Here is a 19,065-nt window from a genome sequence, read left to right on the forward strand (position 1 = left end):
ACGTCTATCATGCGACGCCCACCGTGAATAAATTGTTCGATTTTTTAAAAATCTTATTTGAAACTGGTGAATGGATTTTGACCTAACTTAGAAGAAATGATCAGAGTGTGTGTGTGTGTGTGTGTGTGTGTGTGGAAGGGGGGGGGGGTAGTTTGTAGGTCTACAAGTGATGGTGGTGCCCCAGGAGCCCAAAATACCAAAATTCGGAAAGGTGTTGCCGAAAGGGTCCGTGCATCAATTCCCGAATCTCGAGTTTTGAAATTGTAGTCCTATACGTTGCTTCAGGTGGAGATGACCATGGAGGCAAAGTGCAATGGTCTCATGAGCACTAGACCAGCGACTTTCTTGCTGTGTCATGGAGTCTGCTGTTTTTACTGAAAAAACAAAAAAAAACAAAAACAAGGACAAAGACAGACCAACCTTTGATTTTATCGTGTGTCTTCGTATTTGTTTTCGATTATGCAAGCCTGCGCACAAGCACGCGCGTGTTCTGCACATTTTGCTCAACACGCTTTGCATACCAATTAAAAGATGGCAAAATCCCATAATGTCTTCCAATTTGTGTTCAGAGACCTTGCCGAAGACGAGTACAAGTATTGGTGGAGATGAGAATTGGGCTTTTAACTTTTTGCGAGATACCAAGAAAACACTTATGATATTGTACAGAGCATACCATTTCAAGAGGAATTCAAAGTTTATTTGATGAAAATCGGGATCGGAATGACTGAAACATCCAAAAACAAAGTAAAACAAAGCGATCGTAATAAAGTGTGGGTCCCACGCTTTAATAGAATCGTCACATCAAATCATCACATTGTATCTTGTTACTCATCAAGCTCACCATTTTTGTTTTTATTTGTAGTATATCTAATTAACTTTTTTTCCTTTTTTTAATTGTAATTGTGTATTTATATATTTTTTCCCGCACGGATGTTGAAAAACAGCCATTGGCTGAATCTTGTTGCCGTGCTAAAATAAATGAACAAAACGAACGAAACGACAAAAACTAGAAATGTCACTATGGTGACTGGTATGTTCTTCGCCACATCACGTTCTCCCGATATTATAGGTCTATAAAGTACATCGTGACAATGGAAAACAACAGTTTCACATGACTGGATAACAAATTGATAAATATGGCATCTTTGGAAGTTTGGCAGAACTACGAATGTGTTTACATCCCTTGAACCAAGTTTCATTTGGACGGCTAATTACTGTTTCAGAGAGCAAGTATTCGGGAATTTGAACATTTTCACTTAACCTTTGACCCTGACCCTTTGACCTCATGTCCGACACCCCCTTTTTTTTTTCTTCATAAATTACAATCACAACCTGGTATACTCTTCAATATTCACGACAATACTTCGAGCTTTAGAGTAGAATCCCATCTGTATTGGAGATTCATCTGAAATTGGTATTATTATTATTATTATTATTATTATTATTATTATCTCAATACAAAATATTTACCACCAATTGGAACTATAGTAAGGTGGATCGAATTCCTGGGCCAGCCACACCGGGAACCTTGCAAGGGAAAGATTTAATTTTGCTCTGTCTGATGACGGACTTGCTTGAAAAATAATGTTTAGAGTAGCATTTATCCCGTTTAGAGATTAAACTCCTCTCTTTTTTATTTCAAACTTTCATCTATCAACAGTGTGAAACACATTATTTTTGCTGCTGGGATATGATGGGTCATCAGATAAAAAAAAAAAAAGAAGAAATCACAAGCAAGTTGGAGGATGGATTTTGCTTACCCCCCAAAATCCTCACCTTCTCTGTAATTCTCTCTCGCTCACTCTTTCCCTTACTTCTTTTCTTGCTCTATTCCTCTCTTCCTACCACTTTTTTCAGGCTTAAACGGTTCACTTAAAGGGATCGTACAGTTTTGGTTGAGACCTAATTTCAGGTTTCTAACATTTTTGGTGAGATAATGAGAAACCTCTTATTATAAAAGAGCATGTAATTCTATAAGGAATTCAACGTTTATTTGATGAAAATTGGTCTTGAAATGGCTGAGATATCCAAAAAAGAGCGATTCTAATAAAGTGTGGGACCCACACTTTATTACGATTGCTTTGTTTTACTTTGTTTTTGGATGTTTTTGTCATTCCGAACCCGATTTTCATTGATTAAACTTTGAATTCCTCTTAAAATGGTATGCTCTGTACTATATCATATGTGTTTTCTTGGTATCTCGCAAAAAGTTAACAGCCCAATTCTCATCTCCACCAATACTGTACCATCCCTTTAATACCATTACAACCATAAAAGGTGTTTTCAATATATTTCATCAGTGTAATCCAAGTAATTTGCATTTATACGTAATGATAATAATGTACCAAGATTCAGTATTCTACATTCACTAGAAGTGGTCATACAAACTCCTGTGGTGTTATACAGATTCATCAGCATTTTTGCATTTTTTTTAAAGCACGAGTACCGATTTTTTAGATCCTGTACAAGTGCTATATAATTGTTTATATTACGCATCAGTAGAGTACTGTCTGACAGAGGAGTTTATAAGCCTGGTCAATTTAGTGGAACCTCCTTTTAAAGAGGTTGGATTTAACAAAACCTCGAATAACAACGTGATTTTGCATGTCCAAACTCTGTAATATAAAGTTTTGTGTGTGGTTCTTTTGTTGTTGTTGTTGTTGCTGTTACTGTTCCTGCTGCTGCTGCTGCTGTCGTTGTAACCTGATATACTCAGAAACCTAATACATTGTAGAACAAGGTGTAATTGTAACGGTTTTTAGGTCCTTGTTACAATCGAGGTTCACTGTAAATCACATACTAGTATAATCATATTCACTGTTATCTCTTTTTGTATCTCAACATACGAGCAGTGGAAACTAAGACATAAACATGTCGTAGTTGCATATGTGTCTAATTTTATGCTATAGTTTGCATCTAATATCAACTATATACATATAGTTTGTATCACTGCTTCATGACCGAGTTGCATGTATCACATTCCAGTATCAATTACACAAATTGTCTTCTCTCTATTAAATGGGAATTCTACCCCGATGTTATGTTGCTTTGTATGTAAACAGAAAAATGAGAAAAGTAGATCTGTGAAAATTGGGGGGATGAATTAGACACGCAAAATTAAGTTATGAACTGTTAATTAAAGAGAGCAAGGCAAATTGGCAACTCTCCATGAGGTAGATGTTGAGCACCTCTCCATTCGGTTTGTACACAAAAAGTCAAAATGTTCATTTTTCTCACAAGAATTTTTTTTCTCCAGCTCTGTTCTTGGTACATAATACGGATAATCATACATTTTTCATGTCCTCCTACGTAGGGCCTAGATAAGTTCTGTCTGTGCCAAAATATTTGAAAAAAAAGAAAAAATATTTAAATGTTGTGTACAAAAGAAATGGAGAGCTGCTCAGCATCTAGACCTATGTCACATAGTTGCCAATTTGTCCTACTCTCTAAATGTGCGTACGTGCGTGTGTGTGTGTGTGTGTGTGTGTGTGTGTGTGTAATTTCCCCTCCCCCATTTTCATTTATATCCATGTACTTCTCTGATTTTTCTGTTTTCATACAGAGCAGCATGATCTCGGTACGGACTTTTTCTTTAATAGCATGGTTTGTTTGTTGATGATGATCATGCAAGATATTAAATTTTGTTATCACAAGCCCTCTGTGGGTGAGATCCCAAAAGTCTGCCTGGTATGGTTATGTTTGGATGACAAAATGAACTTGCATCCCAAAGAACACACTGATATAACAAACTCTCATTACAACAAAGTAATTCTTAATTCTTTCCAAAGAGTTCAGTTTTGTTGTATTTTTATTGTTTCTAAAACCCTGATACTGTATAAAACAAACTTTCCAGTAAACATTGATTTCATTGGAGTTTGTTATGTCAGGGAGGTTGAAAGAGATCTACCTCCCTGGTTAAACCAAGAATCCATTGCAGAGTGTTTAGTTTCACTAGCAGGCTCCTATACAATGTAGGAGTAGATGATGAGAGCATGTATGCTGTAATCTTCATGAAATGTGTCTTTAGGACTTAGGTAAGAAGCAAAGCAATGTAACAACCATATGCATATTTGTACTTCGGTATTTTATTTCGGTAGATATATGTCAGCTTGTTAGCATCAGTACAATGTCTGCCAAAACTCACAAAGCCATACAAAAAAGCAAGATAATCTAGACGTTTCATCTACATAATACTTTTTGTTACCTTCTTGTTGCATATTGATAGGAAAAAGAAAAATGTGACGCTAAGCAAATATCCCATTTCAAGCAAAGCTCAACTGGCACTAGCTATCAGTAAGTCACATGATATAAGAATCATGTCATTTCTTTAGTACAGTATATAATTGACACCACACATGAGTATTCAAGATAGACTATATGTACAACAGATGCAGCACAACCTGCATTTCATATGATACGCCACTCCACATTCATGTGGACTTAAATGAAACAAGAAAGTCCAACAAAACAGCTCAAGTTTCACCGATAATTGACAGAAGAACGGCATCATAATGGACATTTCAAGTTTTCATCAAGAGTCTGCCAAGCAGTGATATCAGACAGAATCCTACATAAGCAGGCGAGGTGAAGATGCCATTACCTAAAACATGGAGTGGAGTCTCTGTTTAAACCCAGGAAAAAAATATTAAACATGGAAAATGAAGTCAAGAAAACTTATACACAACTCAAACAATTTGCTAGGTGAGAAAAGAAGGGCCATGGATATTTGTTATCAAAATTTCACATAATACAGGATAAAGACTTACACAGGAAACACCTCAAGTTCAGATTCAACTCTTCATAATACACACTGTACATCATTATTTCTTTCCTGTTTTTTGCTTGTTTGTTTGTTTGTTTTTGTTTTGTTTGTTTTTTGGTGGGGGGGGGGGGTATCTTCGATAATGCAACAAGAAGGTGGATAGAGAGTATCCATGTCGCACCATGCATAAATGGAGAGTTATGACTCGAAAGGTGTTGAGTCACAGAATAACGTCCCTCCAAAAAACACTCTTACTGGCCTCTGTAAGTCCGCAGAACAGTGAAATAAAAAGAATGGCAGAAGACTGGTCAGTACTTGTGGACTCTGTGATGGTCAGCCAACATCGCACCATTATACACTTCCCTGACTGTTACAATTTAGTTTGAGACTGCTTTCACTACAGCCAAAGATGTTTCCATGGCAATTTCTTCACACTAGGCCTGTTTCCTTCATTTGACCCTTACAGCTGTTGAATCAAGAAATGACAAGCAATTCAGCTCAAATACCTGCATAAACAGTGCACTCCCAGTATAGCAAACATGGTTATAACATCAATTAATTCTTGTTTCAATGAAGTAAAGACTGACGTCCCCAAATGATCATTTATGTATCTATTCTTAATTTCGATACAACGAAAGAAAATCTGCTCGTCCTTAGGACTTTGTTACAATGGACGTCACCTGTGCAGCAATCTTAACCAACTACCCTCTCCATTAAAAAATAGTAATAACAATAAGAATCATAATATGACAAATATGTAGATGTTGAATATGAATAGCACTGTCATCAGTATTCATTTCTTTCAAGATAATTTCATCACATCATAATTTGTCTGTCTCAACACTCTGTCAGCACAGAAGCTTGTGGACTGGCCAAATATGGACACTTGAATACAAGATAAGAGACAAATCCCATTTACCCTGAATCTAAATCTTGTTTGTTTCGCTGCTCAAGTTAACAAAGGAGATTGTCATGATGTTTAATTCTTCTTTTTCTCCTTTTCTTTTTCTTCCTTTTTGTTTACTCCTTAATCTAGTGACTCGGTGCGTTGATGACGGTGCATTTGAGGTTGTTGAGAGGTTGCGGCCATCACTGCAACTCATGGGAGGGTGGTGGTGGTGGTGGTTGGGGGCTTTGGCCAGTTGCTAAGACTATGCCTAGGGTCATTTCCAATCTAAGAATTGCTAGTTCTAAGACTTCCATAGGCATCCCAATTTTTCTTTGGGCCTGCGGTGTGTTTTGGGGTTTTGTTCCTAGTTTTATTGTTCAGAAGTGGGATAGCACCGTAAATTCTCAGGGCTAAGTTTACCCCTGCTATAAAAGAGGGTAAGCACAGAAGTTGTGACAAGCTTAAAGCAATTGTGCATGGTACATCATCAAAGTGATTTACATGCATAAACAAACACTGTTATCTGTTGTGACAGTGAATGCCGTATAGTGGTGCGTTATAAATGAGCGTACACTACCGCACACATGCTGCATGTCGGTAATGAAATTTTGTAATGCATCAATTTAGTTTGGACAACAGCAAAACTCTTCATATGAGTACTGCCACAAGCTGGTTCCTTTTGTACCGATCATGGGGCAAAGTTGGTATTAGCCAGCAGCAAATAAATTCACACAAAACTATAAAGGGTTGGAAAATTACAACTGCATATGTTTGAGGAAATAGAACATGGGGGGGGGGGGGGGATCAGTCTCTTTGAACAACAAAGCCTACTTATTCAAATAATTGAATGATAACTATTACTAACAATTTGTCTCCCCCCCCCCCCCCCACACACACACACACAATAGAAAATAATTAGTAACCCTTTGAGGACTATAATCTCAAAATGCCATTGTTCACTGTCGTTCAAGCAGGTTGCAAATGGCAGTTATGGGAGTTAAAATGTATTCAGATTAAGAGGCCATCCCATTCCTCCTTTCGTTCCCTGTTCTTATTGTAACCAGACACTTGGAAGCAATAAATGACATGTGCTGCAGATTTGTGATGACTAACCCATAACCCCAGTATAGTCACATTAACATGCATCTTAACGTCAGGGTATTGGCATGGTGTCTAACAAATTGTACATCCACAGTAAATCCACAAATTGGGTGTGCATACCAAGATATGTATTTAGGTATGGTAGGTGTAAATACAAAACAGACAGATGAACACACAATGGGCAAGCTCAATCTTGTGCAAATTTCGCCACCCCCTGCACAGAACATGTCGACCTTATTGAACACTTTATACAGTTCCTCATATCACAGATGGTCACCTTGTGAAGTTGGACGTTTCTGGTGCCCTAGAAAGGCAGCAGCATAAAAAATATACACTCTTTTCTGTCATTTACAGGATTGCAGCCAGTCACAACATTCCTTGTCATTCTCTCCCCGCAGTACATGTACAATTGTATGTTGAGGTATGCACTTGATACATGGTACACACAATCGAGTTGGTGTTTTGTCTGAAAGTCCTCTCCCACACTATCGAACATAGCAGCCTGTAGCTACAAATCAATTCAGGATATAGACATTAACTTTTTCCTTCATAAGCCCAACAGCCAAGTGGAATAATAAATTATCAAATTTTTACTTAACTAAAAGTAAAAAGCACTTGCCCTCCCCCCAACCCCCCCCCCAAAAAAAAGCCAATATATTATATAGACTTGAGGAGCTTCCGATATTCATATTCAGTCTAAATTTACTTGCCAATCGGGCAAGTAACCTAGCATTGCTATCTTTTCACTTGACCTACATACACTTTTACTTGCCCCAGGTGGGCAGACCAAGTGCTATTGTCAAAACCTGGTTTCGACCAGAAGTGGGTTTGGCATATCGGTACGTAGCTTTAAATGAAAACACAAGCGGAAGACACAATGCATGATTCCTTGCATGGTTATACATGCAATATAGTGACCAATAAGGAAGGATCTACTGTATACGCCATTTATTTTGCGAGGCTAAATTTTCGCGAAACGAGTCTTCCTGGCAAATTTCGCGAGTGGTTAGATTCGCGATCGTGGAGTCCTGTACTGAACGGAGAAATGTGTACGCGTACATCGCATTCATATCATGATCAGTCAATATTTTCGCGTGCTTTTAATTTCGCGAATAGTAGCTGATTCGCGAAGTTCACGAAAATAAAAACCTCGCAAAATATTCGGTGTATACAGTACTGTATCATGGGTACCACTGGCTTTCACAGAAAACATAAATATTACAATAGGAAACTCAGATGACATGTTCTCTTCTTGTTGGACAAGAGAGGGCGTACTTTAGAATTAAATACATGTAGTACACAGAGGTCATACCGTTCGCTATTTTGATGCATGATTCAATCACAGGATCAAATTTACAAGAAATTGGAAAATGCCTTCAAACCACAGAGGGTTACTTCCTTGAAATATGATTAAAGCGAGTCATTTCAGTAAGTATCGCCCAGCTAGGTATTCACTATATCTGTACAGCAGTAAAACTGTCCACCACAAGTAAAAGCGGTATTCCAGGAAATTGAAATGATACACCTAAAACCATGCATAAAACAAATGCTGTACTGATTGCTAGGTTCCATCCGCTTCACGCAAAGTGATGTCGGTTTCGTATTGCAAGGTAGCCTTATTTTAGGGAATATGTGTGTGAAGACATCTTTACTTTGTGGAATTATCCACTAGCAATTTCAGGGTTCTTTACTGAATCCTGGTCCTATTCAAAGTTAGACTGGGCAATTTAACCTGCTTATAACAATACTGATCACTTGGTAAGCATTTTCTTTGAATGAGGAACCAAAATAGCATATCTGCTCATTAGTTAGCAGAGCATTACAGGTATGCTAGTATTAGTCGTAAGGCAGGAAAAAAAAAAAAAAATGTCAGTATTGTCATTCCATGTGTCACTTTTAAGTGGCAGTACACATATATAAAAGTTGCAGACTTACAAAAAGTAATGCTACAGAAATTTGATGAGGAAATACACAGATACAGGCATGGATGTAATAAACAGAAGAAAAAAGCGCACCTCTTGTATCACTTGTAGCAAATGTCTTCGACATGTATCGTTTGGTCAAACCAAAATTTCATGAAGATCAACACAATGGAGGAAATCATAATTTCTTTTCAAAACCTTTCAAAGATTTAAAGTGGAAACTAATGTTGCAATGCAATGAGGGCATTCTGAAAATTGCAACAGACATGATATATGCAGAACTCTTCCATATTCTTGCACTAGAACATACAGTATACAATAGGTCCAGATCCACTGATTCAAACATATAAAACAAATACAAATCTTACAAAAATATCATTACAAGCCCCACAAACAGTAATCAGAGTGGGGATGAGAACCCATACATTACAAACTACCACAACATACAGGTTCAGAAATATGTGTTCACACATAATTTATTGACTCACACGTCATTTAGACTTTCAAGACTGTCACAACATCTGTACAGCAGTCATTCATATGACCAATTAAAAATAGGGAGTGAGTCATGGGCGTTAGTAGCAATCTCAAAACATAATTGAAACAAAACATTTTTTTTCCTCTATGATTTCATAAACATGCTGATTTACTGTCATTATCAATATTCAAACTACCACCATATAGATCAGTAATTTTTACATGTAAGGCTGGTTTCTCTCTCTCTGTATCTCATGCTGGAAAAAAAAAAAATAAACGTGAAATGCTCTTGTGACAGCACACTTTTGTCCATTATCCGCTTTTACAGCAGTGGTTTCAAGCTAAAATTGAACATTGTACATGTGTAATAAACCGCCTATCAACAGACATGTTATTTCCTTGTGTCATCCATACATTCTGAGCCCTAGAGAGGACCATGGCAGATTAGTCTCTCAGTTTTCAGACCCTTTTGTTCATGCAACACAATACGATAAACATCAGTACGGGATCCCCTTATTAGCCTAACTCCAGTGCAGCTAGAAAGTACTAACAGGATAACAGTTCCAGAGGTTCAATGCCACATTAAAAAACAAACAAACAAGTAAACAAACAAACAAACAAAAACCAAAAATACTCAACTTCCATGAGCTCAGCTTACCATGATTGTCATGTTCAGACACTTATCTTTTTTAAGGAATTCAGCATTAAGCAAGTTTTCACTCTGTCAAACAGAACCACAAATTCACATTTACTTCAACAACATGAACATCACGTTTTGGAGAGCACTCCTTCATATTACTTCACATTATTTCAAGAATATGAAAACAAGCCTGGGGGAGAACTTTTCTACATGATCATAAAAAAAAAAAAAACAACCACCAACAATAAAAACGGAGAAACAAAGTAGCATAGTTCATGGAATCGATGATGCACAATTGTGACATTAATACTGTGTATCACAAGGCATGAAGAACTGGATTAGCATTTCACTTGGACACCACGATATCACAAACATTTCGCTGAGGTTAACTGTGGGTCCTGACAACTTCACGAATAAAATCACTACACTGTACAATCAAACTGGACACAGTCTGTGGATTCAAAAAAAAAGAAAGAAAAAAAGTCAGATGCCTATCCAGCAAACTTGCAACTGTGAACTTGATTTGATGATTTTTTGACATGTCGGCACCAGTCACTGCACACTGACCATGTGGACAAGGGGTCCACTGCCTGCTGTACAGATATTCCTGGTATGACACATTTTATTCAATTTGATACACATAGAATTCCGTTAGTTGTCATCATCAAATAGCCTACAATGTTGTGTGAAGGAACCATATTTCAATGTTATACTCTTACAGAGTGATGATAAAACCAATGCTTGATAACTTCACAATATGATTACTCCTATTCATAGCTTAGTATTATCTTTTTGCTTTCTTTGTTTGTCACACAGACGTTAAAAATATAATAAAAATGATAATAAGTCTACAGTTAAATGGAAAATTTCACGGTGATAAACCACGCCGCCTTGTGTCCCTGGCAAATTAAACAAGTTCTGCCTAGCTCTCAGGTTACAGTCTCATATCAACGGTGATCCTGTATCACTTGAAATGTTACCATAAATCAACAAGTCATATAATTATGAGCAAGACTCTACCAACCCACAATGCAATATGCCATAGGCTACTTCTGCAGCTTGCACAGTACTGAAACGTGAAGCTGGACAATTGAACAAACATGTTCCAACATTTTGCAATGATTTTGATAGTATTGTAGGAGGCAAAAAAAAAAAGAAGAAGGAAAAACAAACAGATATGGAAAAACCATATAGCTACATTATCAAGCTTTGTTCTTCCATTTAGCGGGGAAAGAGTACAAAAATGCCACTTACTTTACACAAAATATTACACCAAATAATATTTGTGGAAAGCTAATGAAAGTCTCAATTGACCTCGATAAAACAACAAAATTTTTAAAGGATGCATGCATTTAAGAGATTTCCTCCAAAAGTCAAACACATGTTCAAGGAAAAGCTATTGATACTGTTACTTGGAAAAGAATGTTTCCAACCGTAAGTTCCCTTCATTTTCTGTTGATGCAGTATTTCCATACTGTGAACATTTTCAGACCTATATCTCTTGACAGTTGAACAAAAGACTTAAGACTTTGAAACAGCATCAGTGCTCTGCTCACGTGCAAATTGTAAGTCTCAACTCGCTGATTACCAAGTGAGTGGAAGAGGAAGTAAAGGGGCAGTCCGATTTTTGCTGCATCAAATTTCCCTTGGAACAGGTCATACATTTGCTCATGAAGGGTAACTGCATGCCTGTTGGGTCCTCCACAGCATTACTTTGATTACACCCCAACACTAAGGTCACTGTATGTGCAGCTAGGGCACTGCAAAACATCACCATTGACCAACAACTGTTCACAAACACTTAGTACAAGGGGTAGCTGCCCATTTATCCAGCCCTTCGTTTCATCACTGCCACTTTCAATGAATGAAAACCTACAAGAATCTGTCCAGCTGCATGTATAAGCACAGTCACATAGATAATGTGAACTCTCTTTTTTTTGTGTCATATCACATCACACTTATAAGAAATCATTAATTATAACTACATGGTCACACTGAAGTCCAAAATAGAATGTACATCTCAACAGGCTGTAATCCACGTTTGCGTGCATCCAATAGGCGAACATACAAGAATGCCAACAACACTGCCATCAGAGTCAAGTTCAGATGGGCCGGTGTTAGAATCGCCGCAGTTCTGGACCGCACTTCTTCTGAGAGCGTCCCCAAAATCAAGCTGCCGATCGAAGACACACATCACTTGTCCCGTTGCCCCGCCCCACCACCACCGTCTCCACCTCCCGGCTCCTCTTTCCGTATGCTGTGGCAAGCGTCCCTATATCGTTCCTCCGCTCCACCGAAGAATATCCGCCATGATACCGCTTTGCGAGTCGTAGTCGTCCTCCAGAATTGGCAGTTCCAGGTTTCTTGGGTGGGATGCAAATGGGCATGGTGGGGAAAGAGAATGAGAGAGAGAAATGGGGAGAGAACAAAAATGGGAAAGGCAGTGGTCAGCATCAGAAGAAACAAAAATGGGGTTTCTTCTACCCATAACAAGACATCAAATGGCCTTTGGAGCACTGAGAGGAGTTTCCAAAGCCATCAAGTTACAATCTTGCCAGACAGTTACAAGGCATGCATGGAGAAGACATGGAGTCAATGTGATCAAGATGACACCAGACTACAAAAGGAGGAGTAAAGGCATGCCAATAGAGTTGGGTTGATTGGGGGGGGGGGGGGGGGGTAAAGTTTAGCCATGTCATTACAACAAAAAGGGAACAACACAGGGAAGGTTGATGGGTTAACAGGACGCTTACAGGATGACATAAGGCAAAGTATAGTTTCCCAGGGTGAAGGGAATATTTGAGGATTTTGTAGATATTTCTATTTGATTTCATCAATGAACAGAGACTGGGAAAGGAGACTAATACATGACCCATGAATTAAGACGGCACAACATGAAATTTAAACGTGCATGGGAAGTTTACAAGCGACAAGTGTGGTGATGATACGGATCGACATATCACGAACTGTTCACATGGTAGTGGAGTGGAGTTGGATTACGCTTACAAGAAGTACTAATATGGTAGAAAGAAGAGACGAACAAGATGGATTTAAAAAGAGCCCAGCATAAGCAGTTTCATGGGATTTCCAACCCTTCATAAATCTCTATTTTGGACTTCAGCATCTATAAACAGACACATGTTACTGGTGATAATATGGATAAATGTATCCACAGAGCTTCAACATAACAAATATACTTGTCACTGAAGTTTTTAGAATGGATTAGCTTTAAAAATAACAGATATCATGACAATGTCACAAGCCATGCTGGCCTGTCCATGTCCACACCTAGAAAAGTTCATAATTCACATCTTTGGAGAAGAAGACAAAACTCTGGATGGTAGTTTTCCTCTACTCAGCTGCTCAGTATAATAGTTTTGAATCAAAAGGCTTTCTGCAAACCGATGCAAATTTCAGAAGAGATTATTTATTTTTAAATGAATAGGGTGGACAGTTCCATAGAGAGATGAAACCACTTAAATTTCACACATGACTGTGTGACGCCAAAAAGCTGTAGTAAAACTGATAATCTTCCCATGTTCTGACTCAGACATGATTACGTCCGTCAGGAATTTTTTCTTTGCCTCACATTTCACAGCCCTTCTACACGTGAGATGTTTGTTTACTATTTTTTTGCAGGGTTTTTCTTTTTTTTTTTCTCCTGTGGCAGACGTGTGGAGCCTAATTCTGTCTAACGTCAGTTGACAGAAGAAATATTAGGCAGATTATACACAATGTTACTATGGAGTTAACATGTTAATCAGCCTTGTGATTCCCAGATTGTTGAATGAAATTGTACAAGCATGGATTTTATGTTGTGTTAGCATTACATGTGAGTTAAAAGGAATGAATGTACTGTAGATATACATGGAGAAGTTACAGAACTTCAAATGTGCTTACTATGGATATCTGTCATGTCAAGTCATACTGTCGCTCGTATGCTAGAATTTGGATTATTTCTTTGAAATGCCCATTAGAATGACAATCGCATCTTGGAGTGTTGATGTTTGAAATCTGTGTATTGCAGCAGAGTTTACTGGGGAACAGACGGAGCCCTGCCACCCAAAACAAGGACACAGCACACCATGTTTGCCATACAAGACTGAGCACATGGCAAAAGGAGCACATAAAGAGTGCACCATGTCTCTCTTTCTGTCCAAACAGTCCCACCTGGTTTCCTCTTGCTTGGGGTGCACAGTGCACCGTGCCCTTCCTATGAGGGGGCAGACGCCAAAGTCAGTCGCTTACTCCCCCCTTCCAACTCACCAATGAAAAGGACATGTTCCCGTGAGTGTGTCAGTAAACACTGACCCTTCGAAGGCTGGTGGTCGTGAATCTCTAGCTAGAAGTTGCCAAAGCTTGCTTGCCCCAAAACTGCAGGTCTCCGCACACACACTGTGGATCCGTTGGGGGGCCCCCCCCATCTGCCTCGTGTTTAACATCGTTGGCCCTACGCATCCCCAAAAGAGGGCGCTGCCTCTTTCCTCGATCTCTCTCTCTCCAAGAAGGCGGGAAAGGACGAGGTTGTCACAGCTTGGTGCTTGTGCAAAGTGCGTTGGGGCCGGTCACACGCTACACGCCACATCCGGGCTGGAGGATTTCCGTTGCCAGGTCTTGCCCCCAAAAAACACTGGACAACATGCTCAGTGGAGAGAGGGAGCTAGATAGAGTCTCTCGTTCTCCCTCTCCCTATCCACACTCTAATCCTCATTTGGTGACCTCTAGCTAGAGATCACAGATCACCATCCCTTCACGAGGTCAGAGTGTACTGAAACACTGCGGGTAGAACATCTCAGAAAGAGTGTTAACAATTTTTTATAATTTCAAAAAAACCCCAACAAATAACCATCTGCAGAAACTCTATGGTTGATAACAAATTTTTATTAGAATAGAAATGGATTCAACCCTATCACAAATAATGAACTCGAGTAGTCAGATATACAAGTGTCAAAAATAAGGCATGTTTTTTTTTTTTTCAGATATATAGTACAATGTTTAAAATATGGAGAGCATGTATAGTAGAAAGAGCAGAATAGACTAGAAGAATAAAGAGTGTTTATAAAACAGAAGTTTAGGAGATTAGAAGTGAGTACATTTGAGTCTTAAATTTCATGGTGATCACACCCAATTCCTTAAAAGCATGTGCATAAAAAAAACCCATCCTACTTTGACATGACAGGATGACTTTTGTTATCCATCACAATTTTGTCCCTAATTGACATGTATTACATTTGGTGGATTCACCTATTCAGTATGATGCTTACAGCAGGCTGGATTAGGAAAACGTATATGAGGAACTGTCTTTGCAAACCTCTTGGCAATTCCTATGGTATTGCTGTGATGGTTGTTAAAAAACAACAAAGTTTTGAGTTACGTTAACAGTATGTGCAAAAGGGTAATAGCAGTTTTAGGAAATCTGTAATTTTGGTTTGCTCTTCTGAACATTTGACAATAAGAAATGAACGCAACATCTAGTTACTTTCTACTTGTCAATAATGAGAGAACAAATACATCTGCTTCCTACAAAAATCACAAATTATTTCTTGATCACAATGTTGTAATAGCATCTGTAACTTCTACAGGATGGATGCAGCCTCCTCCCTAAACAGTTAACATAACCATCATGCTACCATAATTACCTAGCCTGATACTCACACACATTTAAGTACTGAATCCACCAAATGGTATAAATTGGATCAAAATTGATCTCAACTATCATTTCATCCTGAACAGCATGAAAAAATACTGTTCATGTCCCTAATGTAGTCTTGTGCAGTCAGACCAAACACAGCAGGCAAATTCAATCTGTTTTCATTTATACCACAGTGACCAATGTATTAATGGAAACTAGAAGTGGTTTACATGTACACGTCATGAACAACAGCTATGAAAAAAAAAAGGAAGAAAAGAAACAATTTAATGATTATAATCAGTGTAAGCTGAAGCAGAATTTGGAAACAGCACAGAAAACTTCTATGGCAAGTTGGTTTGCATGAATATTCATTTAATTGTTGCACAACTGCACGTTTAGATACATATAACACTTCATTAAGGCCAAATAATAACACAAAGGCACACTTAAAAGACACATTTAGTCAAATCATTCTGACGAGTCTGCCTGTCTGGCTGAATTAGTGTTATTAAAGTATGCACAACAAAGACCAACAAAAGAAGAAAAACAGAAAAAAAGGCAACATATAAAGAAGAACAAGCATGAAGCTGACAAGAATGAACACAAGAAGGAGTGTAAAAATCACAAGATGTGACACACAAACGTACGAAAGTGTAATGAGAAAATAACTGTGTCACAAGCAATTTCAACAAGAAATGGTCGTAGCGATAAAACTGCATGCATTCTGGACTCCAGCACCAATGAGTATAAGCACCGTCTTGACAGCCCCTAGGAAATACTGGGTATGCGTACATAGATCTAACTTCCGATAATGCTTAATTCAAACAATCGTGGTTATTTACATTGTGTAGAACAATTTACTTCATGGATGTGATCCACTGTGCAAACAATGGGCAAGAATTTCTGAAAGGCAATTGCACAAATAATTTTCATTTTCTTTGATCCCATTTCTTCTCTTTTTTTGGGGGGGGGGGGGTGGTGGGGGGGGGACAAGTAAGGGTTTACCATTTGTTGTGGACAGTGCACTTTTTTTGGGGGGGGGGTTGAGAAGGAGAAGAGTTGATTTGGTGTATTGGCATGTAAGGACAAATATCACGACAAGCTCATCAATATCTAAAGAGGGAAAATCCATGAAATATAATCAGTTATATATTACAAACTTTAAACGATACTTGGTTTTGAGTTAGGTGAAATATTTGACATTTCTCTCTTGCCTTTCAATCAGCCATGCTCACAGCAATTTGACAACAGCACAGAATGGATTAAACTGAATGGGAGTTTTTTCTCATTGGAGCATGACTACATGAGTCAAAATGGGTTTGATTTCTCATCAATGAAAAACAAAAATGCTTATAACCTGATAAATGAGTACATTTCCCTGACTAAAATGTGCATAATCAGGGAAGATTATTAAATGTAATATTTTGTTTCTGTATGTTTTTTATCTATTAATCATCAAAATTTGCCCTACACCTACTTGACTTTGTGCTGTACTCACACTTAATTCTGCTCTGACGGTATTGAAGATATTCAACTGTCCAGCACTGGAATGACTGATATTTCTGAACTTACTCAATACAGCATTATACATGCCAATTATTGCACACATCAATAAACAAGAAATTGTACACAATCCTCCACCCCTCCCCCCCCCCCTTTAACCAAAAACTGTGCTGTCTACTTTGTATACACATTAGTGCATAACTTTACACAACATACGCATAATACTGAATGCAGCCATGAAACTATGATTGTCTGAAATTGAATACATCATGATTTTAACCCTAGAAAGGGATAATCACTTGTGAAAATCCAACATCCACATTAAAAGATATGGTCTGCTGATTTCATAATTTATTTGGGATTTTTCTTATTTACCTCTTTCTTTCAGACCACAAACCTGACCAGTAATGATGTTTTTCTTCTGAATTACTATGATTCTTTTTTTTTTTCTCTCTTATTTTGAATTCTCTGGATCAATAGTGTCATTGAATGATCAAAAGATATTATTTCTTAATGTCTTTTCATGATGTTGACCATGGAACATTCTAAAGTGATATTGAAGCAGCATTATAATGAGGCACTGCACATGATGAATATTCAACAATGTAAACACACAATGCAGTATCTCGTAAATTGGTACAGCAGAAAGAATGCTCAATCTACTTCAGTTGCCCAGTGTTGTTATTCCTTACCAAAAGTAGAAAATCTTTTCTTTTTTTTTAAACAGAGCCATTCCTTTAGAATGTTAAAATCAAAAGCACATTAAAGACAAAATTTCTACACTTTGCAAGCAGCTAGACACACATTGTTGCAAGATATTCATGCATGATACAAATAATTCATGGCTATGCGTCACTGAAAAAAAAGAAGAAGTTGTTATCACAGAGTCAAAATGTCATAAACAGGTACTCCGCACCTCTTATCTGAGAAAATATACAACTGTGATACATTACTAGACTTTCTTTGGTGAACGATACATATCTAATCCTACATACAAACACTTACATTACACTCAAAATTATCTAAAAAATACAATCCATATAAAAACAGCAATGATAGAATTCATGAGATGACTTGTACATCAAACTTTGAATAATACTCTGTGATTGCATTTTTTTTTTTTTTTTTTTTTACTGTACCCAGAAGGTAAAAATTACAGCAAGCCAAGCACCAAACACCAAGTAATAATTTTTTTTAACAACTAGTGAACAATACGTAACTATTTCATCTGGCTTGTAAACATGGGGAAAAGAGATTTGTGATATAAAGAATCTCAAAATTGTAAAAAATACAGATAGATAGATAGACAGAAATGTATAATTCAGACTTTCAAGATAAATATTTAGAAAAGTATACCTTTCAGTAAAAAATATAATTTTATCATAAAAAGATTTGGTATTTAAAAGGAAAATTTCAGCTGAATAAGAAGATTAACAAGAGCTTCCACTGTAACAGTATTTACATACAATATATATATAGGAATGTAGCAAATATCAGCCATTAATTCCACAGAAGTTTCAGAACATCCATTCACTTAAACATCTAAATTCTTTCATTTCCCATCGTTTGTGATCATATTCTGTACATAAGTTTAAGTCAGCACGAATTCACTGACAGATTTTGTGAAGTAAAATTAAATGATGATGAAAACTACAATAAATATATGAAGTGACAATGGTATTTTGTTTTTACACCTTGTGGTTTGTGTTCGTGATATACTTCATCTCACTTTTTCCAGAAGAAAGAACATGAAAAGGAAGTGTGAGGTATGCTGCAATAACAACAGCCAAATGATGACACAGATAACATATTTGGAATGGGTCAGAATGTGTGAACAATGAAATTTACTACATATATATATATATATATATATATATATATATATATATATATATATATATACATACATACATACATATATATATATATATATATATATATATATATATATATATATATATATATATATATACATACATACATATATATATATGCATATATTAATGTGTGTATAATATACATGACAGTCTGTCATTAGTTCATTTATTAATTTTTTGTTAAGCAGAAATATGCTCAAAAGGTCGAACTGAGAACTCCTACAAACATGCATACCACTATGATTGACGAGCAGCATAACTT

The 19,065-nt window shown here is 37.2% G+C and overlaps 1 protein-coding gene across 3 annotated transcripts in view; it reads right to left on the reverse strand.

Annotated features, from left to right (window-relative positions):
- Positions 1–11,323: 11,323 nt before the first annotated feature.
- Positions 11,324–19,065, reverse strand: part of LOC140237771 (signal transducer and activator of transcription 5A-like) — a 74,624-nt gene continuing 66,882 nt past the window's right edge. For 2 of the 3 annotated variants that reach the window (XM_072317703.1, XM_072317704.1), the window contains exon 24: positions 11,324–12,129. In XM_072317703.1, coding sequence (XP_072173804.1) covers positions 11,985–12,129 — 145 coding nt within the window. In that variant the 3' untranslated portion in view covers positions 11,324–11,984. Of the gene's footprint in view, positions 12,155–19,065 lie in introns of all 3 variants that reach the window. The other variant, XM_072317705.1, reaches the window with a different exon arrangement.

The sequence above is a fragment of the Diadema setosum genome, chromosome 14 (genome assembly GCF_964275005.1).
Source record: "Diadema setosum chromosome 14, eeDiaSeto1, whole genome shotgun sequence".
Classification (NCBI taxonomy): Eukaryota; Metazoa; Echinodermata; class Echinoidea; order Diadematoida; family Diadematidae; genus Diadema; species Diadema setosum.